We start from the raw sequence: 26,817 nt of genomic DNA, 5'->3' as shown, positions 1-26,817 counted from the left end.
TTTTTTTTTTTTTGAGATGGAGTCTCGCTCTGCTGCCCAGGCTGGAGGTGCAGTGGCGCGATCTCGGCTCACTGAAAGCTCCGTCTCCCAGGTTCACGCCATTCTCTTGTCTCAGCCTCCCGAGTAGCTGGGACTACAGGCGCCCACCACCTCACCCGGCTAGTTTTTTTTTTTTGTATTTTTTAGTAGAGAGGGGATTTCACCGGGTTAGCCAGGATGGTCTCGATCTCCTGACCTCGTGATCCGCCCGTCTCGGCCTCCCAAAGTGCTGTTTTCTGGATGTTTTTAAAAAAACACATTACTTGTAATCCCAGCACTTTGGGAGGCCGAGACGGGCGGATCACGAGGTCAGGAGATCGAGACCATCCTGGCTAAACGGTGAAACCCCGTCTCTACTAAAAAAAAAAAACAAAAAACGAGCCGGGCGAGGTGGCGGGCGCCTGTAGTCCCAGCTACTCGGGAGGCTGAGGCAAGAGAATGGTGTAAACCTGGGAGGCGGAGCTTGCAGTGAGCTGAGATCCGGTCACTGCACTCCAGCCTGGGTGACAGAGTGATACTACATCTCAAAAAAACAAAAACAAAACAAAACAAAACACACACATTAAAATTTTAACAGACTGTATTAAAACATACAGGTAGAAGAGAAAAATAACCAATACAGTAAGAAAGATAGCTAAGAAATATTGATGTCAGGAAAACTTTAAGTAAATTTAAAAGCAAACATATAAAGCTGCTTAGCCTTGAAGACAAAAAATAAAAAACAAAGAGTAATGGTTTCAACCACAACATCTCAGATAAAATAATTAAAAAAAAAAAAAAAGGGCTCTGACTCTCAGTGGGTGCTCCAGGTCCATGGCATGAATAATATAAGAGAAGGGCAGAGGCAGCAGTCTAGACAGAGGCCACTGTGTCTGCAAGCTAAAAAGGAAAACAGTAAGACATGCAAACCAGGAAGGAACCATCTCTTCAGCAGGATTACATTTTTCTAAACAGGTACAATCTGTTTGCCTGCAGAAAGCGTTTTCTAGGAAAATTCATTATTCAGAGGCAAACAGCCAGGAGAGGGGAAAGTACATAAATACAGCTTACTGCTATTTACTACTTCATTTGGTCAAAATCCAAGGCTCCAAATCAGAAAAACAGGAAAACATTTTAAGTTTCATTTATATGATCCCAGGCAGGTATTTCAAAATATGAGACTATCCTCTATAGAATGTAATCACTTATTCTATAACATCTGTAATAATTTGACGGCAATTAAAGGTGATAAGTGAAAGAAGACAGTACAAGATTATAATGTATTACAATCTACATGTATTGCTTTCAACATCAGATGTATGACAAGGCATTATGTTGACTATGGATTTCTAGTAGCAACTCCACCAGTGACTCATGAAAAATGTGCTGTTGTTCACATTCATTTCACCCTCAAAAGTTCATGTTTGGAATTTCCCATGAGTGTCTTTTTTATAAAGACGCTGATGGCCGAAAGTCAGATGCCACAGCAGTTGGCGTAAGCAGATCATCCTCACCCCTTTTTGACCTTCACACTCATGATTCTGGATCACTGCCATGTTTCAAGGTCATCTTACCCAGCCTATCTTCCCAGCCACAGCCTATCATCACCTTCCCCATCTCCCTTCTAACTTGCTAATGTGATGTTCTTCACATATTTAGGGCACATGCACTCTCTTCTGTTATTCAGGTTTCAATGACCAGAATGGCACCGATCACTGCTGCTCTTGCTCTGAGCACTATCTTTCATTACTTTGTGCTATTTTTCTTTTTAAAATATGAAATACTAAAAAAAAACTGAAACGAAAAAAGAGACCCAAGTAAGTCCCTACCACCTAGATTTAACAAATGTTAATATTTTCCCACGCTTCAGATCTCATTCCAGAAAATAAAGTATTACAAACACAGTTGACACTTTCTTGCCCTCTACCATTCCTGCTCCTTCTTTTCAAACACAACTCCAACTTAGTTTAGGGTGTGTCCAACTGAAATATACAGCTGGCTGGGGCTCCTGTAGCATAGATACACAGATCATGTAACATAGGTCAACAAGATAAACATCAAGCCTGGGAAAGTGGCCCTTTCAAATAAAAAAGTAAAGCCTCATTAGGAAAAAAACCCTTGCTTCCTGCATGTGCTATATGGAGTGTGGCTGTAAAGCCTACTGATACGGCATCTACTTTGTCACCAAGAGGCAACAACCCTGAGGTACACTCTCCTGTTGATGCATGTTGAGGTTATGTCCAGTTTAGGGCTACTAAGGAAATCCAAAGGACATTCTTGTACAGATCTTTTTATGGAACTGATTTTCATCTCTTGAGTAAACACATAGGAGTGAAATTCCTGGGTCATGGAGTAGGTGTATGTTTAATTTTTCAAGTAAATGTCAAATGGTTTTCCAAAGTGGTTATATGCCATTTTATACTCCCACATATTAAGTTGGATATCTAATAAAAATACCTTCCCTCTTGAATAATAATCTTACTCTTAATTTTTATGTAAATTTTAGGACCAGTTTATCAATTTCCATGAAAAATTCTTTGGAGATTTTGATTAAAATTTTATTGAACATACAGATGATTATTTTAAGGAGAATTAATAACATTTATGATATGGATGTACTTTTAACAATTGAATAAATGGTCAAGTTCAATTTGCTATTGATTTATGTATTATTTTTGCATTTGTGTTTAAAACAAAAGATAGGGCTATAATTTTCCCATATTGCCCTCACGTAATGCTGGTATTAGGGTTCCACTAGCATCCCATAAGGAACTGAGGAACTTTTCCATTCTATTATCCAGAAAAGTAAACGTAAAACAGACATTGCCTGTTTTTATTTAGTTTTATTATTTTTAATTAATTTTTTTTTTGACACAGTCTTGCTCTGCACCCAGCTGGAGTACAGTGGCATGATTAGAACTCACTGCAGCCTTGACCTCCTGGGCTTAAGTGATCCTCCTGCCTCAGCCTCCCATGTAGCTGGGACCACAGGCATGAGCCATAACACCCAGCCAACTTATGTATTTTTAGTAGAGACAGGGTTTCACCACGTTGCTCAGGCTTATCTCAAACTCCTGAGCTCAAGCCATCTGCTTCAGATTCCCAAAGTGACGAGATTACAGGCATGAACCACCACATCCAGCCACCTATTTTTTAAAAGGATTGATAAAACTTGTCTCTAAAACTGTCTATAGGCACTAAAGGAATAAGTGCCTTTATTGTAGCTATACATTTTGACTGCCAATTTAGTTAATGACTACAGGTTTATTCTATTTGCTTGAGTAACTTTTATAACTTATTATTTTCCTAGAAAATAGTTCAGTTCTTCTGAGTTTTCAAAGATATTGATATAAACTTGTATTCTTTGCTTACTTTAGGTGTTGAAAACTTAGTCTGCATGGATTTTGTTTTTTATGGTTATGCTGATTGTTTCTCCGTGCCTTTTTCTCAAACTTTACGGAATTTGCAAATACATTTTGTGATGTTTCCTGAATGTTTATAGACTACAGAAGCTTATAAGCATGCAGTTTTGAAGATATGTCCTCCTCCCCACCAAAAGTAGTTTTTGTTTTCCAAAGTATGCCTAACTGGCCTTTCAAAGATCAATCATTTTTAACCCACTAAAAATTTCTCACCTGTTTCCTCCTGTTTGACCCTGGTTTCTTATTCTCTGTGTTGGACAGCCTCTGATATCACTTTCAGAACTTAAAACTAGTGTGAAACATCTTTTCTATGAAATATCTCTACTTGGTAAATTAAACAGCACCATTATTAACCTTTGCTTTGTAATCTATATCTCTTATTAGAATATCACTGACAATCGGATGGGTGTAGCTCACACATATAATCCTAGCACTTTGAGAGGCTGAGATAGGAGGATCTCTTGAGACCAGGAGTTCAAGACCAACCTGGGCAACATAGTGAGATCCTGTCTCAGCAAAAAATTAAAATAAAAAAAATTAGCCAGGCATACTGGCACATGCCTGTAGTTCCAACTACTCCAGAGGTTGAGGTGAAAGGATCGCTTGAGCCTGGGAGGTCAAGGCTACACTGGGCTGTGACTGCACCACTGCCATGCTCCAACCTGGGCAACAAAGTAAGGCCCTGTCTCAAAACGAAACAAAAAGAATTTCACTGAGGATACACCAGGCTTTTCTTTCCTCAACTTCATAATAGTATTAATTCTCATCTCAAAAAATACTTGTAGGTATAGCTTAGAAAGTACAATACTAATTTTCAGAGATTTATTTTCCTTACGGGACTTTCCTGTATTTTTCCAAGATTATTCAAATCTAGGGGTCAATTTCTTCTTACATCCTACTCCAGAATTCTTGTTTTCTTAATATGACTTTGTTTCCTTCCATAGTTCTAAGTTTTTCTAAATTAAATATTTTATCAACAAGACCTTTATTCTTTCCTTTTCATCATTTTGAAGTCAACCAGCTATGGCTTCTATCTATAAACAATCTGTTACATATTATATTTTGTGCTACTGTAAATTTAAATAAGAATGAATTTACAACTGTTGAAAACCAACATGACAACTTAGATTTGCCTTATCTTCCCCTTTTCTCCTTATTTCTCTGCAGTTAGTCATCAGTGATAATAATCCCAACCAAAAGCAAAACACCAGACCCATAGAGGTTTTATAAAGCAATAAAAAAACTGTATATCAGCAAAGTTGTTATGGTTCATTAGAAACGGCGGCCATGGGAGAAATGCCATCAGAAGTCGCCAAATAAAAATGTGTAATAAAATAATATAAACTTACACATTTTATAATTACTACCTTTGTAATAATTACTTATTACAAGTATAAAAATTCACAATAAAATAAAATAAGTAAAATAAAAATTCTGAAATTTTTCTTTTAAAAGATTCTTCGAACACTAAACATTTTGCTGACATTGCCTTGTTCATACTGCAATGCTTGTCATTAGAACTGCAAATGACAGATAGCTACCTGGTTTGAAAAGCCCCCAGTATGACACGGGGTTAGACTGAGAAACTTTTCCCCTCATTTCTAATCCTTCTTTTAGGTCACAATGCTATGGGACTTGAATTCTTCTTGAAAAAGCTTTGCTTTTGGCTGGGATTCTTATAAAGATAATGAGTTGCAGAGAAATACGAAGGGAAAGAGATCCTAAGGTCTTATGCTGGAGTTCAGAAACAATCTTATAAACACAATTGTATTTAAATTTCTAATAGCACAAAGTATGGATGTACCAAATTAATTTTAAAAGCTACACCTCGTTGTCACAGGCCACCTATGTCACCTAAAAGCTGTGATAAGGCAAAACTGAAACAATATCAAAAGGAAAACAACAAATCTCATTTAGTCTTAAAAGTTTATTTCATGAACTTACAAATTCAAAAACTCTCTCATAGAAGAAAATTAGGAGCTTATATACTGAGAGTCAAAAAGAAACCCATGTAGGCCCAAAAAAAGGTTAGTAAGAAAGAAGCGTTATTTCCTCTTACCCCATTTGGATTGCAAAGTAGAGATATGGGAAATAAAGGACTATGGGACTGCAGCAAATGTAAATTTAGAAAAATAACTTTGGAAGGCATGGAGATGTCTGGAATCAATTTACCAGTTCGCATGAGGTATGTGTGTGTACATGTGTATATGGTATGTGTGCGTGTCTGTGTCTGTACGCATAGTGCACGTAGTTTAACAAAACAGAAGTGTTAAGGCATTTTACTTCTCCCAGAAACAATAATTCAGATCATGAGCTGCATGAACAAAGGGCTGCGTCTCGCACATCTCCAGGTCTATGAGACCACATGTGGAGGCCCTGTTAGCACATAACATTCTGTCTGACACAGGAGGTACTCACATATTTGAATAAATACGTTTATAAGTCATCAAGTATATGGCATTTTGAAAACAACTATTCCGTGAGACACTAAGGCCTCTGACAGCCCCTCTGTTAAGGAGACGCCCATCAGTGTTGCTGACTTCATCTGAGAGGGGCTGTCCTGCTACCCAGCCCCAGCCAGGGTTCAATCCAAGGGGCAGTTGGGAGGAACAGGGCAGGGGAGGGAAGGGAGCCAAGGGATGGACAATTTGTCATTTTTTTTTCTTTAAATAAATGTCATTTTTGAGGCAAAAGAAAAAACTGTGAAAAATAAACCCCAATTATACCTAAAAATCTAAGCTGCTTTATTAGATCCCAAAATAAATATTAAGACTTACATTAAAATATTAGGTTAACATTAAATATGCAGCTGTATTCAATATGTAAAGACATATTTATAAAATGCCTCTGTTAAGAACTTTAGAAACAAAAAATATTTTAGAGATCATCTAATTTCAAGGTTCTAAAATTTCAATACCCAGACTAGTGCCAGACTAGGTGAGTAAGAAATACCAAGGTGGTTTAAGGACATGTTCCCTAGTCCTTCCCAAGAGAGTCTTCTTCAGCAGATCTGGGCTGGGTGCCTCAAACTATGTAATGTATACAAGAATCCAGATGATTCTGGTGTGCAGCCAGGCTTCACAAACACTGGCTTAATCTAATTGGGAAACCGAGCTCCAGAAAGCTGAAGTGCCTTACCAAAGTCTCAACAGGCTTGTTAATGGCAAAGCCAGAACTGGAGCCCAGGTCTGCAAATACCATGTCCATTGCTCTTTAAAAGACAACAGTTGCCTATTTGTCTTCCATACCAATTCTGTATGTGACTCTGGTATAAACTGCCAGTACAATGAATGCATCTCCAGAGACTAAATGGGCCCAGCAGAGAGAGATACACAGGATATGATGTGGAAGGACACACAACAGCACTATGTAGATAGTCCATTTTTTATCCAGAGATAACATAAACGAAGTACCACTAGGCATGCACACAGAACTTCACAGACACTGCTAGAATAGAAAGGAGGATGAAAATCATAATTGTAAAACTGAAAGCATGAGCACCAAAAAGTTTTGGCACATATTTGTCTTACAGACGGATTAAAAACAAAAGCATTTACAAACAGTTACACCTAATTATAGCGAGTGGAAAATCTCATCTACAAAGCTTCTATCTCAAGAAAAAGAACAGTACAGGGTGGATTTTCCCTCCCTCATCAGGTGAGTTGACCTTATTTTCAATATGCAGAGATTCCACATTCACACCACTTTTGAAAGTTGGTGGAAAAGGAAGTCGGGCAATGCTTCTCTTAGATTGGTAGCTGGGGAGATAATTATCTATCTTTAAAAAAATAACACAAAAACAGCCTGGGTGCGGTGGCTCACGCCTGTCATCCCAGCACTTTGCGAGGCCGAGGCGGGCAGATCATGAGGTCAGGAGATGAAGACTATCCTGACCAACATGGATAAACTGTCTGTACTAAAAACACAAAAATTAGCTGGACATGGTGGCACGTGCCTGTAATCCCAGCTACTCGGGAGGCTGATGCAGGAGAATCGTTTGAACCCGGAAGGTGGAGGTTACAGCGAGCCGAGATCATGCCACTGCACTCCAGCCTGGCGACAGAGCAAGACTCCATCTCAAAAAATAAAAATAAAAATAAAAAATAAAAACAAAACTTCACAGCATTACCCATGAAAAGAAAACATAAAACTGCCAAATGGCAGGAGGCAGAGGCTTGGAATCCTGGTTCTACTGCATGACATAGGCAAATCACGCAACATCTTCTGGCCTCAACCTTCTCATCTGCAGAGCAGGGGCGAGGGCCTGCTGGGAGAACCATGTGGCATGATTCTGCCAAGTATAAAAGGATACAAATACGGGGGTCGATCACCACATAACACAAGTCCAGAGGAGTTTCCATCACAGTGGAGACTCCTGAGTGTTGTGTCCATCTTGTAAAGGCTAAGTCACAGGTTTCTGTAGTGATCTTCGAAATTTTTGTAATCAGGAGACCCAAACCAGTGTCCAAAGCTGAACATCCTGCTCCAGAGAGAAATGTAGAGAAACCTAACTAGGTAGGTGTTGGCTAAAGGCAATTCAGCTTTGTACCTAATGCCTTAGCTCCAGTTAGCCTTAGGAATGTCTGCAGCCCCTAAAGTATCTAAGATCGACGTTTAATCTAGCCCCTGCTCCCTTTTATTTTTCTAGGAAAAACAGAGGTCCAGGGATGTGCAGTGACTTGTTCAGGATCATCTGCTACTTTACTTATGGGTTAGACTCACACCAGGGACTCAGGAGGCTTAGCCTGGTGAGATTGCCACTGCACCATGACACCTCCTTAGAAGTAACTTAAAACATGCTTGCTATATTCTTTTCCCAAGAGGTGTTATCCATAATGAAAAATCCTAAGACCCCACTCTAATTAGCAGATTTTTTAGAGATGACTTTTGGCTATAAAAAGTAATGTAGACATGGATTTAAAAAAGGCATGAGATTTAGTCAGAGGATCTGTGTTCAAACCCAGTTCATCACCTTCCCAGACTGGCAAATGATTTAACTTTTCTGAGAGTCAGTCTTTTCATCTGTAAAACAAAGATGATAGTTCCTACAGAACTGTTGTGAAGACGAAATGTTTGTCAAATAAAACCGTCAAGAAAAGTGTTTAAGAACAAAGATGCTGAAATTCTTAAGGGAAAAAAGCCTCCAACTACAAAAATGGATATAAATACTAAATAAATAAATGCTACATTTGTAATGTTTTAAAAATAGAAAATATAAAACATTAGAAATTTATAGCATAAACTCATTTGGAAACTGGTCAGTGCACGTAAAAACTGAAGTATCATTGATACCATATTGTTTTGGAAATAAGTTATATCAAAGTAAGTGCTATTTGTCCTTGAAATCAGGCCTAGAAACATTTAAAGTTTATGACGTGCAATACCTGCTACTTGCATCTTACTGACTTCATAAAGCTTTTAACATTTGTGCAGTGATTACACTAACAAGGTAGCTAGGTATAAAAACACAGAAAGTTAAAGAAATTAAATACTGCTAATGTAGTTGATTATACTATTTCCTTAAACTATGTCATGTCATAGGCATCTAACAAACCTAATGATGCTAACCTTCAGTTGAAGAAAGCTGTTACATTTTAGAAAACGTGAAACCAAAAGCAGAAGAGTTACTCATTTCAAGTTTTTCCCACAACATTCTCTCACCCACCTTCCAATTAACAACTGGCTAATGAATGATCTCCCAAAGCAGTGCCCAAGTAAGTTTTAAATGCTGTATACTCTATTGTCAATCTCCCTTTAGAGATTTCCAACACATACTAGCAAGAAAAGGTGCTGAGAAACCCTGTGAGAATGTTTCCCCAACATCTGACCACAGATCCCTACATTACTGAATGGCTCTTGATATCCCCTGGGGTTACTGTCCCACCCAACCCCATCACACACACGGTCAGTTCCAGATTCCTGGAAATTGATGAACATGCAAAATCTCTCCCGAATTTTCAGATTGAATAGCGTTGCTAATTTTTTACTTACTAGGTGAGAGTATGTGAAAAACAACATAGTTTAATGAAATACAAAATAAAAAAAAGAATAAAATAAAAACATGCATGTGAAATCCTTCTGGAAATTGCAAAACGCTCTCTGGATAGATTTATTTTTACAGTGAACTTTAATAGATTGCCTAGAGAAAGGAAACACATTAAGTGGTCATTAATATATTACGTAAAAAGAGCAGAGAAATATTTTAAACTCTTTATCTATGAGTGAAAAATAACGCCTGGAATTCTTTGAACAACCTGCCCCCGGAGAGCATTTTCTGTTTGCATTCTCCAACAAGATGCCTGAGCTCCAGTGGGGACTCCAGATGCAGCAGTTTCCGCAGGCTCTGCTGCCTTCCCTGTTCATCTCTCCCTCATCCTCTGAGAAGCCACTCCTTGGTTGGGGGATTCATAGGCAACCACAGCTTTTTGGACCCACTGGCTAAATAATTCTGAACCTCCTTAACACATTACCAAACTACATACTTACATATCTTAAGGAAAAGCTCTAGTTAAGAAAAAATACTGATTTAGTAGCTTCTTTAGTATAAATGTTTACGTTAGGCATTCATTTTGCATCTAATAATAATTTCATTTTTATTTCCAGCTGACTCAGAACGATGCAAATTTATTTATTAAAAATGAATGAACACGGAGACCACAGTGGTGCCCATGAGCTTGGTTCTCTGGAAGAATGACCTAGACAGAGGAATGCACTATGTGGTTTTGCAGTCATTGTGGAGGCTAGGGGAAAAGAGAGGCACAACTTCTAACCTGGAGGCCAAGTTTCTTGCACTACTGGCGAAAGGCGGAGGGATAATTATTGACTACTTCCCTTGGGGGAGGGTTGTCCAGAGACACCTAAATGACTTCTCATCAAATGTGGATTTGAAACCTAAAGCATATCCTGGCATGCTTGGGGTTGGTAAGGGCCAGTGAAGTACAGGTCATTATCAAGCTCACTCACACTCAGAGGCTTATAAGGTCTGACACTGAAACCACTTTCATCAAAGCCCAATTCTGACTTTCTAAATTAGTGACTTCCCCAGGCAGGGACGTCACCTTTCTGGATTTCCAGGGCGCGGCCATAAAAGGCCAGCTCCTCATCCCACCTCTCTTTGCCTATTAACCCATTCCCACATTTTTATTTCCTTTTTGCCTTTCTCATTCTCCTTCCAATAACCTTTCCCCTGGGTCATCTGCAAACCTCCAAATCCCACTGGAAATACATGCCTGTATATCGTTAAGCTTTTTGCGGAATAGGTAATCTACTTCTTTGGCTTAACTGAATACAAATTTCTCTCCCATGAACCCAATTTCTCACAAAGCTCTCCTGAGTGAAGTCTCCATGATCTCTCACACCCCCATTCCCACCCCCACTCCCATCTTTAAACTTCTTCACTTTTAAAGTTGTGTTGTCCAGTTAATACCACTGTCCCCTGTGGACTCTTCAATGAGAAGCTGGAGCCTGGCTTAGGGCACCTCGTTTCTTCCTCCTGGCCTTCATGTCCATTAGGATGACTCAGAAAGGCTGTGGCCTCAGTTTCTCTACTAATTCTACACAAATGCCCTTTACCATCATTCCACTTTTTGAACATGGATACACCATGACTCCGCTTCAGAAACATTAATGACGTCGCACTCTCTGGCACAACCTCCTGTCCCTGCAGCTCTGCCATCCCTTTCATCTCTTATATCTGTTTTTGATGTCACCAATGTTCCTGCAATATCTTCTCCTTTCCACCATGCCTCTTACCTAAGGCTGTTAGTTACCCTGAGTGCAGGCAGACTCCTACTTTGCAACCTACATGGTGAATCCTGGCCCAATGGATCTCATATCATAATGCTCCTCAGCTAATAGCCTTTTCTTTTGGCTTTACCTGCAAAAATTATTTCTAGGAAAGCAATTTCATCCATTATTAACAAAAACTCATTTTCAAGTGAATTAGAGGAAGAACAACAGTTTGAATTTTTTTTTTTTGAGATGGAGTCTCGCTCTATCGCCCAGGCTGGAGTGCAGTGGCGCGATCTCCGCTCACTGCAAGCTCCGCCACCTCCTGGGTTCACACCATTCTCCTGCCTCAGTCTCCCAAGAAGCTGGGACTACAGGCGCCTGCCACCACACCCAGCTAATTTTTTTTTGTATTTTTAGTAGAGACGGGGTTTCACCGTGTTTGCCAGGATGGTCTCGATCTCCTGACCTCGTGATCCACCCGCCTCGGCCTCCCAAAGTGCTGGGATTACAGGCGTGAGCCACCGCGCCCGGCCAACAGTCTGAATTTTTAAGGAAATGTTTTAATTCAAGTTCTATAGAAGCTACCAGCATCCTGAAAAATAGCAATTGCTAGAGTCTTTTTAAGGAAAAGATTAAGATGCTTTGAAATTAGCATAATAATTTATATGAAAATAATGAGTTCCACTGCTCTTATCACAAATTCTGATTTAACAAGGATAATAAAGTTGCACTATTCTAGAAAACAGACAAAAGGTTAAATAAAATCCAATATTTTAACAGCTTTCAGGCAACAGATTACTGAATGGCTTCAAAGAAAATTATTACCTTACTGAAAAACATTTTTGTCAATTCCCTCAAACGGACACAATACTTATTCTCCCTAAAAATGTTGGGGTGGCCTGATCTAATTTTAACCATACAAATGTAAGAATGTCTGCTCAAAAGCAAGTGAAAATTGGAGACGGCTAAAGAATCAAATAGCCTTCTTAAGGCCTTTAAGGTATTACTGGAGAACACAATTTTAAAGGTGACGTTTCTAATTACTCTGTTTGAACAGTTTTCTAAATATCTGGGCCTAAATAAAATGTAACCATAAAATCGAAAGTTTTTAACTGACACCTAACATAAACCCTAGAAATATTCATCCAGTACTAAGTCAACTCATTCAGCATGCTCATTTGTCCAAGAAAGGATACTTACTTGCAAATTGTAGTCTTGCAGAATTTTAACCAAGGAATCTCTCAAATTGGGAATCTCCATTCCTTCCTTAATACGGTGAATCAATAGAATTGGGTCAACATGTGTGCCAATGTTGTTTAACAAGCCAGTAATAAACGCTACAAAATATCACATAAAACAATGAACATATAAGCAACATTATAATGCAATTTTATTTGCACATAATTTGCACATAATGCAATTTTAGACCAAAAGTAACTCAAAGAAAAAATTATTTCCTTCAAAGTAAGTGTTAAAACCATTTAAATTTCTAAACTCTTAAGAATTAATCTTCTAAACTTCGAAGAACTAACTAACACTCCTTAAGACTTGAAGGAGAAAGTCAATAAGAACTGTTTTAAAACAGTTGAACAAATGATTACTTGCCTTCAAAATACAGTTTTTAGCATCAAATGGGTGCAAACAGCATTTATTGACAACTGATTACCGCTCAGGTATTATATACACTTTCCTCAAATACTGTGCAAGGTAGGAATGCCGTGGCCACATTTTACAGACAAGGGAAATGGGGTGTTTAATTTTTCCAGGGTCACACAGCTAAGAAGTAATGTGCCCAAATTCACTCAGGCCAGCCTCAAGTTTATTATGTGTTCTGTGACATCACTTTGCCTCTTGAGATTCTTAAACTATTCTTTATCTTGCTAGTTACAAATGAGACTCCTTATATTGTCAAGAGGATAGTTATTAAAGTCAATTTCAGATTAAGTTAGTTACATGAACATAAAGATTTCCTACCAAACTTAAAAATAAAAAAAAATAAAAAAAAGGAAAGAGGAAATTTCAAATCACCACTGTTAGTTATTTTCAAAAGAGTCGGGTTTCTGCAGGTGACTGTTTTTGTTTTTTCCTTTCCAAAATGGGAGACCCAATGCAAAGAGTCAAGCTGAGGACCAGCAAATACAAACTCTGGGTGCTGTACTGATAAAAATAGTGCAGGAAAGAGGCTAAATGCTACAACGCAAACATCCAAATACCATCAATGTCCAGAACAGTTACATGTTTCCAAAAAAGACTGGTAAGGTCTATACACTTAAACTATAAACACTCCCATATACAAGCTAAAAACAAACAAAAACACACCAACACAACCCAGATGACATTTATTCAATTTGCTTGCAGCAGGTAAAAACATGCCTCATGGGGACACAATTAATAAACTGTGTAGCCACCTGTTCTTCATCACATTCAGGTAATGCAAAGTGACGAGGCTCCAGGTTTTCCAGCACAGGAGGAGTACTGGAAATCATTACAACACACCTGGCCTATTTTTATTGTAGGTACACTGCCATTTTTTTAACCCAATGTATCTTGAGATAGTTTTTAATCTAGACAGAACTGGCTACACTGACAGAAAAAAAGTTATAACCACAGATGGCTTTTATGCTTACGTGGTTTGTCGATGGAATATAAAATCAAATCTTCCCACAGCTCTCCATCATCTTGTTCCTTGGCAAATTCAATTGCTTTATCAACATCATGTAATTCCTCCATAATCATCTTCAGGGCACTTCGGCTATTACCCATTCGGCCTAGGTGGGGTGAAGATGGGAGAAAGAGTTCATTTAAGGTATTTTAATGATTTTTTTAAAAAACTGCATATCTCTTAATTTGTTTACATAGTTGGAAAGCTAAGACAAGGCTATTTTCTCATGTGACACCAACATTTACTCTCTATAACATAGTAAAATAAGTATCTCCTATTTACTGGATGTTTACTCTGTGCTGAGTACTCATTTAAGTGCCTCATATAAATGGCATCATTTAACCATCACTACCATCCTATGAGGCATGTTCTACTAATATTCCTCTTTTATAGAAAAGGAAACAGAAATGTTAGTAGCTTGCTAAGATCATACAACTACTAAATAGTACACCCGGAATTTGAAGCCAGGTCTGTCATACTCTGACTTACTTTTGGTAGACTTATATACATTCTGGAGGTCAATACCTTCACATTCAGATACACTTAAGACTTTTGAAGTCCCTAAAGTCACTCTGCCTCATGATGTAGCTGTGCATATTGCTTTTCTGATACACTTTGTGCCAACTGCAAATTCGATTATCAAAGGGCTACCTCATTTTCTTCTCTCCCAAGTTCAGAGGAAAGTCTTTCAATAACCCTCATGAGATGAAAGTATTTATCAACCACGCTTCTATTGGCTAATCTTCTTTACATACTTTGCTCATTGATCTATGGCATTTTAATAGTTTAAATTTTTCCATGAGTTTTTAATACAGTACATGTAAGAAAGCCTTACTCGGTGGAGGGACAGCAACTGCCTGGTTGTAGGTTGTCACCCTTACTGCTGTCTCTGGGCTTGCACAGGAACTAGTAAAGGATCTTGAATCCTTCTCACTATACATGGCCATTATCAACCAATAAAAGCTGGTTCGTGAATGAAATGATATCCCATTTGATACCCCTTCCATAGTATTTTGTGTTTCTTACAAATAATATTTCCACAGCCTATGTCTTTAAAAATGGTTAGTTATTTAAAATGTTCACAGGATTTTCAAGTTTTTATAAAATCAGACTATATGTCCCTATCAGTCCTCTACTGCTTCTAAGACAATATGACAAAAATTTATTCCACCAAAATATTTCTTGGGGAGAAACCTGTTTGCAATTAGTGAACTGATGAGCTACTTAAAATTGTGATTAGAACCCCAGGAACATGCTGAAGTAACAAAATGCAGCCCCAAAAGCACTTCTCCTAAGAAGGGAAGGTGCTACAACTGGATAATTCTGGGTTTGTGGCTGAGCACCCATGCATCTGCATACACATAAATGGGAATAGAGGATTTGGATTATTTTTCAATAGAGGCAAAGAGGCCAATGAGGGTGAGTGTTGTATAAGGGAAAGGTGTAAAGCGGAAAAACCCTACTGAGGTCAGCAGGGAAGTGACAATGGAGAAACACCAGATAAGAATGTTATGTTATATGCCACATTATGCAATCCTCAGTCCAACCCACATTGCTGTCATGCTCGTGGCTCATTTTGGAAGAATGTGAAAAGATGACAAGTTTTGTTTCTTGGTACGCATGGTACAAAAACTGTGACTCATGTGGAGGTAGGAGCCAGAAGACCAGGAACACTGACACCTAGATTATATTAAAAAGCTCTCCTCTTTCTCCAAAACTATGGTATTCAATTGCATTTCCTCCAGTTATTTAGGGTGTGATTTCTAAAAGTGATTATTTATTTTCTACCAATATGATGGCAATACACGCTGATTATAATTTTTTTAAAAATGAAAAAACTTGTCAACTCATTTACAATTTATTTTAATCTATGTTGTGAAGTATAAACTGATACATTTTTATATGTTGATTATAAATTACCAATATGTTATTTCAACATTTATTAAACAACTCTTCCTTCTTTACTGTGCTGTGAAGTCTGTTTTCATATATTAAGTTATTGTACAAAATAGGCTCAAATTCTGTGTTACACTGGTCTAAAACCTATGTCCTTTCTTAGACAATTTACTTCATGTTGTCATCCCATTTCTTAGTTTATGGCGACCAAAATGAACAAAAGCTACTTACTCAGAAGATAGACTGTCTCTTCTACAAAGTTTCTCTGTTGACAGATCTCAAGAGCCTTCAATTAAAGCAGGGTAAAAATGTTACTATAGGCTACCAGATAAGAACAAATAGTAATAAAGTCATTTAAACTTGCACTTGAAAGAATTTTTCCACAGCTTTTCTTTAAAAATAAAACAAAGCAAACAAATAAGGAACACATCTCCCTAGACGGGCTGCACTCGGCCACCTCTCAGAGGTACTGGACTCTACACAATTCAATTTGAAACGTATTTGAAGCTACCCAGAACATTTCGTGAGCAAGAGTAGAAAACAGGACACCAAATGAAAAGAAAGGGCCTTGCCCACTAAGCTTTCTCTCTTTACACTACTTTGGGTTTCTTTACAGCACTGCTTCCTTCCAAATCTGTAGTCATTTCTTTAAGCTCTGTTTACCACCATTAAGATGTAATGAATGTTGTTCACGGTTGAACTTTCCCAGTATTGTGCATACCATATGCTCAGAAAATATGATTTATGCTGCATGAATGAACGAATGAATGAATGAATGAATTTACTATGAATATTTGTACTGCCAGAACACAGGGGTTGAAAGAGAACTCTGCTCAAGGATCTGTCAAAGGTGAGAAGGAAAAAAATACTTTTGATGATCAAGGATCCAAAAAGGAGCAACTATGCAGATGAGAGCATTTCCATTAGTGTTAAAAAAAAAAAAAAAAAAAAAGGCCTACTACATATTGATAAATTACTTACTGATTCTAAATTAATCAGGACACATTTACTATATGCTCTGTGCTGGGTGCTAGAGGGTCAGGTTAGATAGAGATGGAAAGATGACAATAATAAAAATGTTAGTGATGATTACAGTTAAGAGGACAACAAAGAAGAGAATAAAGGAGGAGCCTTAGTAGGAGCATTAGCAGCATGAGTCCACTCCTGGGAGCTCAGGGTCCAGGAAGTGACAAGAGATGTGACAACGTATTATTCCACAATTAGAGTAACATGAACAAAGGGCCAGGTGTACAGAGGAGGGACACTGAAACTGTGTGGTCCTCTTGTGAGAAGCTTCAAGGGGAAGTGGCATCTGAACTGGAAGCAGTATGATGAATGAGTGCAGCTGGGAAACCTTATCTCACACCCTGCATACAAAACTTTCTATTGCGTTGCTCCACTCAGACTTAAAGCTGAGAATCTCTACCACAACTTACAAGGCATCTACAACCTAGCCCTGAATTCCTGTGCAGCTTCACCTCCCTCTGCTCATCTCTCCATTGTGTCCCCTTGCTTGAAATGCTTCCCTTACCCCCAATTCTCCACTACTGGATGGCACTACCTTATGTCATGAGGTCAAGGTCACCCAAGGTGGACGAACAAGAGGAAGGAGCCCTGGTCTCTGACCCTGCGGCATGCTGCCCTCAGCACGGCCACTTAACCAACACTTACACGTGAAAGAAAAAGAAACTGTTGCTCTGTTAAGCCACTATTATTTTGGGATTTTTTATCACTCGCAGTTGAATCTAATCCCTAGCTAATACCGAAAAAATCTTCCTTTATTTTGATTAAAAACATGGTTTACCTATTCCTATATGGTCTCGCCTGTCAATCATCATTGTAAATGATGAAACTTTCTTACCAACTCTTCACTCTCCTGCAGCAATACTACTGCAGAGACAAAAAAACATAGGTAAGAAGTTAAATAATAAAGCAAAACAGAGCAAAAACATCAGAGGACATGGGATTCAAACAAAAAATAACTGAGAAGTCAACTGAGTGCCTAGATTTGTTCTGGGTGTTAAGATACAGAGAGTTTATAGTTGAGTGGGACTGCCATTCACAGATAAACAGAATACCGTAATACAATGGAATAAGGAGAATGTTTAGAATAATGATAAGTACTTATGCTGCTTAAAATAATTTATTATTAAAGAGTATCCATGAATCAGTTCTGTACTTGGAAATTCACTTACACACTTTAAAATACCATTCAAGATTTCAAACAGAGCCATTACCCGTTTTCTTCTGCACATGAGAATGTTAAGAACATGCTAGCCTCAAACCACAAAGAGTTTGCAGTTTGGAGCCTCATCTGAGTTATCCAAGACAGCAGCCACTTGCTCTATGTGTCTATTTAAGTTTAAATTGATTAAAACTAAATTAAATTAAAATTCCATTTCTTGGTAGCACCAGCCAGATCTCAAATACTCAATTGTGACATGTGGTTGGTGGCTACTCTGTTGGACAGAGTGGATTATAAAACATTTCCATTGCTGTAGAATATGCCATAGAATATGCCATAGAATAGCAAGGCTATGAGATCCTGTATATACTATCAAAAAGGAAGTCATGTGGGAAGAAATGTCTGAAGGCAAGTTGAAGTTAGGAATGACATGGAATGCAAGCAGATGAGTTTCACCAAGTTCAAAGATAATTTGAGTCTCTGAAATTTCAATTTCACATAATTTTAGATGTTTCATGATGAGTTTCTAACAGTATCTTAAATTATCCCCTTCTCACAAATCAGAAAATGAACTTTAGAAATCTCTAGAAATTTTGAGTAAAGTATAAAAAGAAAGCATTTAGATTCTTGAATGTTCCTGGATCATGGTGCTCCCTCTAGAGGAGAGAGTAGGGAAACTAAGATTTTTAAAGCAGACACACAACACAAGCACACACACAAACATACACACACGGAGAATGTAGTGAAAATAAAAGTGAAAAGTCAGAATAATAATAGAACTTGAGTAAAAAATGATGCAAAAATAGTATTTTAATTCTCCTCTTTCTAATTTAGTATGAAGGTAAAGAATCAAGTTAGAAAACTTAGGGTAACTAATAAGAACCTCATCAAATGTAAATTAAATAATTACTTCTACCTATCCTTGATCTTGTCATCTTTTATCCAATCTTCTCTTTAAATTTCTTTAATGAAAATCTGCAAACTTGGCATCTCTCAGCTTTATTTCTCCAAATTCAGAAATACTGCCACCTTGTGAATACTATTAGATATGAAAGCAATCACAAATTTGGGTATAAATCTGCCAAACTATAAAACTGATAATCTGCTTTTAACCACTCTAGGCACAAGCAAATCAGATTTGCAAAATGAAAACCAGGGCCTGATGACCACATCTGTAAATTACAGAAGGACAGTTTAAGAGTTTAAAAAAAAATCTTTCATGATTCTTGCAACACTAGGAAATACCTTAGTGATTGTTACTATTTCAATTAACTTTTTAAACCTGAAAATGATTCCCCAACATAGTGGAAAAAATACAGAGCCTAAAGTTAAGTGATCTAGGTTCTAAGTATTGGTCCCTCAACTTATTAGCTCTAGACTTTAGGCTTGTTTCCAGCTCCCTAAGACTTAGCTTGTCATGTATAAAAGGACTCTACCCACCTAACCGCACTTTCGTACAGATTCAATGAAACAATATACATGAAGGCACAGCATACCTTATAAAGCACAAAAGAAATACAAATAATTTTTATTATCCTTAAAAATTGCTGTAGATGTTATAAATTCCTACACACTCTGTATTTCCTTTAGAACAATTTTATAAAAGTTTATGATTAATTTTTGAATTTCAGAGTCGTGGTGATTTTAAATCCTGAATCCCGGCCTTTGATAACCATAACTAGGGCTTTTGATGTGATGTCAGGATCTTTCCAAAGTTTTGGGCCAAATACTATTGATTGTGGGATTTCAATCAATTCAAAATAAGGTTGACGTAGATTCTTGAAGATTTCAATCAGTTGCCAATCTGAAATTACCTCCTTTCAACAATTAGCCAATCCCCAGCAAAGGCAGACAACCAATTAGAAAGACACAGTGTTATTCTGCCAGAGGTAAATTATAAACAACAGTGGATCGATAGGTTCTGAATATGCCTTTGAATGCTTAAACACTTCTCATTTAAAGTAGAAACAAAGAACAAAAAATCCTCTTGTACCAATAGGACTCAACAATCTCTAAATTCTAAGGAAGCAGACAGAAATTTCTTTAGGGAAAGGGAGGCATTAGAATTTTAAAGTTCTCAATTTCAGATTCAGGAGAAAAAGAGACCACATTTTCTATGAGTCATTCTTTACACAAAACAGGCAGACATGTATTCCGTGCCCTTTACTAGCATGCTTGGGATGCATTTAATTGGAGAAATTCACTTTGTCATTCACAAATTGGTACATATGATAGCTTTTTCATGTCACATGTAAACATAAAAGGGATTTGTTTCTAAGATGACTGAGTATATACAGAATTCTTTCTTATTATTCTTTCTTATTTATTTAAAGAGAGTTTTGCTTTCTCAACTAGGCTGGAGTGTACTGGTGTAATCATAGCTTACTATAAACTCAAACTCTTGGGCTCCAGACATCCTCCTCCCTCAGCTTCCTGAGTAGATACTAACACTAGCATGTCCCACTACACTGGACTCAAGTTTTTATTTTTGTAGAGATAGGGTCTTGCTATGTTCACCAGGCTGGTCTCAAACTCCTGGCCTGAAGCTATTTTCCCACCTCAGCTTCCCAAAGTGCTGGGATTACAGGTGTGGGCTACTACACCCAACCAGAACTTATTTTTAAGGAAAAAGGATAAGAATCTTGAGTTAGTAATACTGTCATGAACCTCTCCTTTAAGACAGCTTTGGGTACCTGATAGGGTAGAGTGCTATGTTTTCTACAAATATACAGATTTCCCACAATAGATCCTGACAAAGAGATAATCTCTTATGAAAAAGTCTCAATAACCTGAAACACAAAAACCCATTGAGGGAGTCCTAAAAATATGGATTACTACCTGATTATCTCATAATGGTCTGTTTCCACCATTACCACCTCTAATCCATGCTCAAAATTCTCTTTCAGTGGGACACATGAGACAAGTTTTTAAAAACAACTGTGTTTAAAACATAATTGGTTTTACTATGCTTGTGCTGAGTTCTTTTACATTCAATATGGTGTTTTCAGTGGCCCAGAGAGAAAAATTCTACGAGGTCTACACAAATGCTCTAAGCAAGCCATATATGTAGGAAGCATCACGTGCAGGTCTGCAACGTTCTGCTGCTCCCTACTGGGTGGAACAAGGCGTCTTCCACTGAGTGCTACTAGACCCCAAAACTTTAAACCAGGTGGGCATAAAGTGTGTGAGCAATATAAAAATACTGGAACCTGGGTGGTGCCTCTGCACCTTGTGCTTAGGGAATGAGAATGGTTGTTAATCACCCACATGTGACCTCTCTGTCTCAGAGGTCAACTGGAGACTTCAGGAGACTGCCACATCCTCTCTGCAAATATACAATGTTTTCTTGAAAAGTGAGAAACAAATGAAGGAACACCATTTAAAGAATACAATTCTCACTCTATCGCCAGATTATAAAGGCCTATGGTAAGAGAAGAGGGTAATATCTGTTTTTATTTTTAGAGTAAGATAATGAATTTCCAAATTAAGTCCTCAGAAAATGTCTTAGGGCCACAAATATAAAATACTAAAGTTGTTTCATAAGTTAACAGGCAGGCAAGATTTTTTTTCATTAATTGTAGACTTTAAAAATCCATTGAGCTAAAACTGGTTCACAGTAACTCCAATGCATTTAGTCACCACGGGCTAAAGAAGCAAACATGGAAGTTGTAAATACATAAACTGTGTTATCATCCAGCTTCTTTGCACATATCCCGTATGGGGTCAAATATGTCTTTTTTTTTTTTTATTTTGGTGGTCCACACAACGAACTTTTAAAAAGTATCTAGCCATCCAACTTTAGTCAGACATTTGTAGATGTTACTGATAGATGGTATCGAGAACCGTGGGACATAATACTGTTGCCTTTAAGGCTGCCCAGTTGTTAGTACATATATAGTTAAGTACTTCAGTTTATTTTGAAACAGCAGTCTCATAAAACTTACTAGTCCTTATTTAGCCCTAACTAGGACCTTGCATGTATTTAATTTATTCATTCATTCTCTCACTCATGATGAAACACACACTTAGTAAATGTCTAATGTGGGGTGGGTACTAGATTTACCAAAATGAGTAAGACAAATTCCTTGTCTTTGAAGAATTTACAGGAGAGAGAGACTAGTAAGTAGATAATTACAGTGGAACGTAGAATGTAGGAGAAATATAGAAAAACACAGGATAGACACTTAAAGAAGACAGGATGCAGGACCTAAGCTATGACCTTGGTTTATCAAACCTGATTCCTGACTGGAGCAACTGCAACTGGCTTAGGACAGTCTGTGTCTCCCTACCAGGCTCTGACTCTGAGGTGTCACTCTGACCCTGGGAGATGGACTGAGACTCCTAATATATCATTTTTGCTTGATGGTTGATTACGTCCTAGGCCCTAGATTAAACTGTTCTTCTTCCAATTAAACCTGTCACAGAAATGCTTCAGCTCTTCACCAAAGTCTAATCCAATGAGATCTCCTTTTCTTGACAGAAAGTCCCAGCAAAAACCTACTTCTTTGAGAGCAACAGTCTTCCCCTTGGACAGGGATGGATGAGCAGAGACAGGAAGAGAAGAAAGACAAACAACTTACCATCAATGACAACCTCTTCATCCAAAGTGTACAAGTGGGGGACGTCTGTGCCTTACCTTTTCAAGTGGGCAATGGGTACTGTCTCGGAGAAAGGGAAGTAAGTTTGGTCGATCATATTCAGCATAAAGACTGATCTGTTTTTCATGGTAACGCTGCCCCTTATGGTGGTCTCTCTTGAAAAGCTTATGCAAATACTAAAAGGAACAAAAGATAAGCCATGACCCATTAAAATAAGAAAAGCAATACCTGGCTAACATTGCTATTTTTAGCTCTAAACTGCTGCCATGGAGAGATTGCGGGAGAAGCACTCTTCAGGGAAAACCACTAGGTGATGGAGAAGTGGAAAGGAAAACACTTTGGGAGAGCAAAGAATTCTGATACTTTTTCTAGAAGGGCCCAAAAATCTGACTCTGCCACGTACCAACTGTGACCTTAGGCAAGTCACTAATCTCTCTGAGACTCAGTTTATCTACAAAAATTTTATTGAGTTACTGTGACGATTAAAAGAGTTGTCACTACAAAATCATTCAGAACCAATGAACTTAGCACACACCAAGCACTACAGAAACGTTAATGACAGCAATTGTCAATATCTTCACTGCCATCTGCTTTGGCTCAGAAGTAAAAAGATGAGTGGTCTTCTCAGATAATAAACATTATTTTATATAAAAGAGGGCAGAGTCCTAGGACAAACGTATGTTCTTAAAAACTCATGTAGCGGGCACTAAACTCATTCCCATACATTCTGCATCTCCTCGTTGCTGAGTCTTCAAATGAAATGCTGCCTAAACTGGTAACATCAAAAACAAAAATACAAAGTAAAAATCAAGAAGAATGCAGGTGTTCTGAAACAGTTTTCAAAACTGATTCCTTATCCTAGCTGTCTGAAAAAAAGTTAATCGACTTCAGAGGAAATCAGTAATTCACTTTCTCCTCACAGGCAAGATTAAGTCTATCAATACAGTCCTCAGAAGTAAGAAAACAATTCAATGTTTACCGAATATTAAATGTAAACAAAAACCCCACAATCTACTGAAGACAGGAAGACTTCATCACCAGTCCCACAATGTGCATTAAATCTTGGGTGGCTGTTTCCAAGCCGATTGGTTTATAACAGACACAGAGCACCAGCCACCCTGCAGCTGAGACTGTAAACGCGCTGATGTTTGTCATCGCTGTTGCATCTGGTCACAATGAGGCCTAACCATGGACACATGCACCTTAAGAAACCAATCCTCAGGCTTCCTGTTCACCTCTTCCTAAGGCAAAACGGAGCGGTACAAGCAGTAGACTGAACTCAAGTGCCAGGCCGAGGTCTAATGAGCACCACCGCCAGTCCACTGGCACTGGGGTCAGTGTGTGAGCGGGGAAACGTGGTGCTGTTTCCCAGAGTGCAAACAGCACAGGGAGGCTCTGTCACATGAATGCTGAGTCAAATTTATAGAGACAAGACATTGCCTGGCAGGGAAGATGAGCCATGTTACTGTGGGCTGTGCCACTACTTCACCATTGCACTGATTACACTGTCACACAGATAGCTACTGCCCGTAATCCTGTCTCGTGGCTTAAGTAGGTCAGAAATCACTGCTTTATAAATGAATTCCCAAGGTGGCTAGCAGTGTGGAGTCTTGCTTGGGGAAGCAGATAATCTTGAGATTTCCAATCATGAACAATGCAGCAATAGCATCTGAGCAAAAGAGAAATGCCTCTCACTCCCTTCCTGCAGTCTTCAAAAGCTTCAAAGCAGAAAATTGACTTTTGAAAAAAATGCTCTATTCCCTAAGCCTCTTCTTAGGGCACAATGAGACGCGCAGAGACACAAGTGCACTTATTGTATCTGATACCCATAGTCCTACTGATAGTCCCACAGTCCTTATGTCTGCTGAGGTTTTCTCTTGTATAAGTTTTAAAGGACTTATAAAACAACTATTCCTGCTTTACTCTCATGATGATGCAATGCAGAGAATCAAAGTAGCCCCCCAAAGAAATTTAGAATAACAGGCCTTAATTGCACAACCACCAGTAGCACACAAGAAAAATGGAATTAGCTATTGTCATGGTGAGGGACAAAAGAGGCTCTGCCCTTTTATCGCCCTGTGGTCCTGGATATGGAATGGTTGTCTGACATTTCCTTAGCAGGAGAACTTGGTTTACAGTATCAGCAGTGCCATACTGGCCTTTACTGTGATGTACGCCATGGTTATATTTAATGGCAACTACAGACGGAGAGTGCTTACTCCTAGACACAGCGTAACACAAAAACATTCATTATAGTTAAATATATAGCTATGTTATATATATTTATATTATAGTAATATAGTAGATTGGTGACTTTTTTCCATCACAATTCAATTGTGGGTCAAAATTCAAGTGCTTGATCTACAATTAATCCCTGACCTTGAATTCACAGCATATGCTGCATTTTGGTAATTACAGAACATTGTTTGTGGTGAAACCTCCAACTGGAATATTAACCTCCTTGAAGAATTCACTCCAGTATCCTCCTCGCACCAATACTGAAAGGTGATTCACTCACTGGTGGATCAAAAGGGCAATAGGAGGAGACTGCCGTGCTCACCACATGCTGCAGCTCTGGTCTGTCTTCCAATTCTTCCACGACCTTTTTAATCTAGATAAAAAAGAAAAGTTTCAAGGTGGAGTTATGAGGATAGAAAGACAGCTGCAAAATTATCTGATACACTCTCTTCTTCACAGTTATAGGAGTTCCAGATGTTCATCTGGTAACACATATAAAAACAAAGGACACTCACTGAAATTTTATCTTCATTGTCCAAAAGCATGTCAACAGCTTTCTGAAACATATTAAAAAAGCCATAGTCAATGAAATCCGTTATTTAAGAAGAGAAGACTAAACACAATGCAGTGTAGTTACCACCGTTCACAGGTGGAGGGCTTATTTTGTATACTTAAAGAGGCCCTTAGCTTTACAATGGCCCTTATGGAAAATGATATTTGTGAAGAAATGCATTTTCAAATGCATCTCAATCTGAAGTCTATGTGTTTTGTGTACTACTAAAATGGTGCTTTGCTATAATTTACCAAATACAAAACATCTTGACTGCCTATATCCTAGCCCCCCACCCTCAATGTCTCAGATACTTTCACACCTTCTCATGAGACTCTCAGTAGTTATGGAGAGCATCTCTTTACCAGTATATCAAGAAAATGAGCTTTTCTTCTGGTTACTTGAACCTTGACCTAGTCTCCCTATGAGACTCCACAGACAGAAGGAGCTGGCTTTATGAGGAGAAGGGAATATAAGAGCCAGAAAGAGAATGAGATACTTGAAGTTTCATAATGACATAAAGCTTTCGAACGTTCAGAATTTACTTTAGCCACTTTTATCATTCGGGAAACACAAATTAGACAGTTTATGTCAAGAGGAAGAGGGAAAACAGCACACTAGACTGAGCCTCACACAGAACACCTGGGCCTTGTTCCGGACTCTGCTGCTACTTAGCTGTCTGCTCCAAATGTTACTTTTGTTCTCTGAAATACTAGGGTGTTGGAGTAGATTACTCCTAAGGTCTCCTCTAACCAGAAGACTGATTCCTTACATCTGGATCACATTCTCGAATAGCAATTAGTTTCAGCTCATTCATCTTTTTTCCACAGCTACATATGCAAAACGAAGCTCTGGAGAACAATGGAGGGGGGTGCATGAGGGGAGACTAGATATGAGGAAAATGTAATTAATTTTTCCATAAGCATCTCATCCTCTGCTAGACAAGCAGAGCCTCTATACCTGAATTTCCTTGGAGCTACATAATTCTTTGCAAATCTGTAGTCCCTAAAGACTTGACTCAGTATTTTAAAAAGGGCTAAAACATCTTTGAGAAAAAAAGGTAGATCTAGCTTCTATCTAAATTAAGTTGGTGGAGATTAACATAGCACACAATATCTCTAAATACAGTACAATATAACTGAAAAATGCATTAATCCTTTTGGAGCCTTTAGGGTTCTACTTTTAGGTTTATCTAAAATTTCAATTTTTTGAATAAGAACACTGTTTATAAATGTCATTATTTCTGTCATGAGCAATTGTAATTAGATTTTTTTTTTTTGAAACGGAGTCTTGCTCTGTCGCCCAGACTGGAGTGTGGTAGAGTAATCTCGGCTCATTGCAAGCTCCGCCTTCTGGGTTCACATCCTTCTCCTGCCTCAGCCTCCCGAGTAGCTGGGACTACAGGCGCCTGCCAGCATGCCCGGCTAATTTTTTGTGTTTTTAGTAGAGACGGGGTTTCACTGCATTAGCCAGGATGGTCTCGATCTCTTGGCCTCGTGATCCGCCCGCCTCAGTCT

General features: G+C 38.3%; 1 protein-coding gene across 1 annotated transcript in view; it reads right to left on the bottom strand.

Annotated features, from left to right (window-relative positions):
- Positions 1 to 26,817, bottom strand: part of VPS41 (vacuolar protein sorting 41 homolog (S. cerevisiae)) — a 184,620-nt gene that overhangs the window by 5,050 nt on the left and 152,753 nt on the right. The window contains exons 20-25 of the mRNA XM_011944508.1: positions 25,266 to 25,307; positions 25,073 to 25,123; positions 22,551 to 22,688; positions 15,961 to 16,015; positions 13,799 to 13,939; positions 12,372 to 12,508 (exon numbers count right to left, since the gene is read on the bottom strand). Of these exons, the coding sequence (XP_011799898.1) occupies positions 12,372 to 12,508; positions 13,799 to 13,939; positions 15,961 to 16,015; positions 22,551 to 22,688; positions 25,073 to 25,123; positions 25,266 to 25,307 (564 nt within the window). The remainder of the gene's footprint in view (positions 1 to 12,371; positions 12,509 to 13,798; positions 13,940 to 15,960; positions 16,016 to 22,550; positions 22,689 to 25,072; positions 25,124 to 25,265; positions 25,308 to 26,817) is intronic.

This window comes from Colobus angolensis, unplaced genomic scaffold (genome assembly GCF_000951035.1).
Source record: "Colobus angolensis palliatus isolate OR3802 unplaced genomic scaffold, Cang.pa_1.0 Scaffold232, whole genome shotgun sequence".
Taxonomy (NCBI): Eukaryota; Metazoa; Chordata; class Mammalia; order Primates; family Cercopithecidae; genus Colobus; species Colobus angolensis.
The sequence above is the reverse complement of the archived record's forward strand: the minus strand, read 5'-3'. Positions and strand labels throughout refer to the sequence as shown.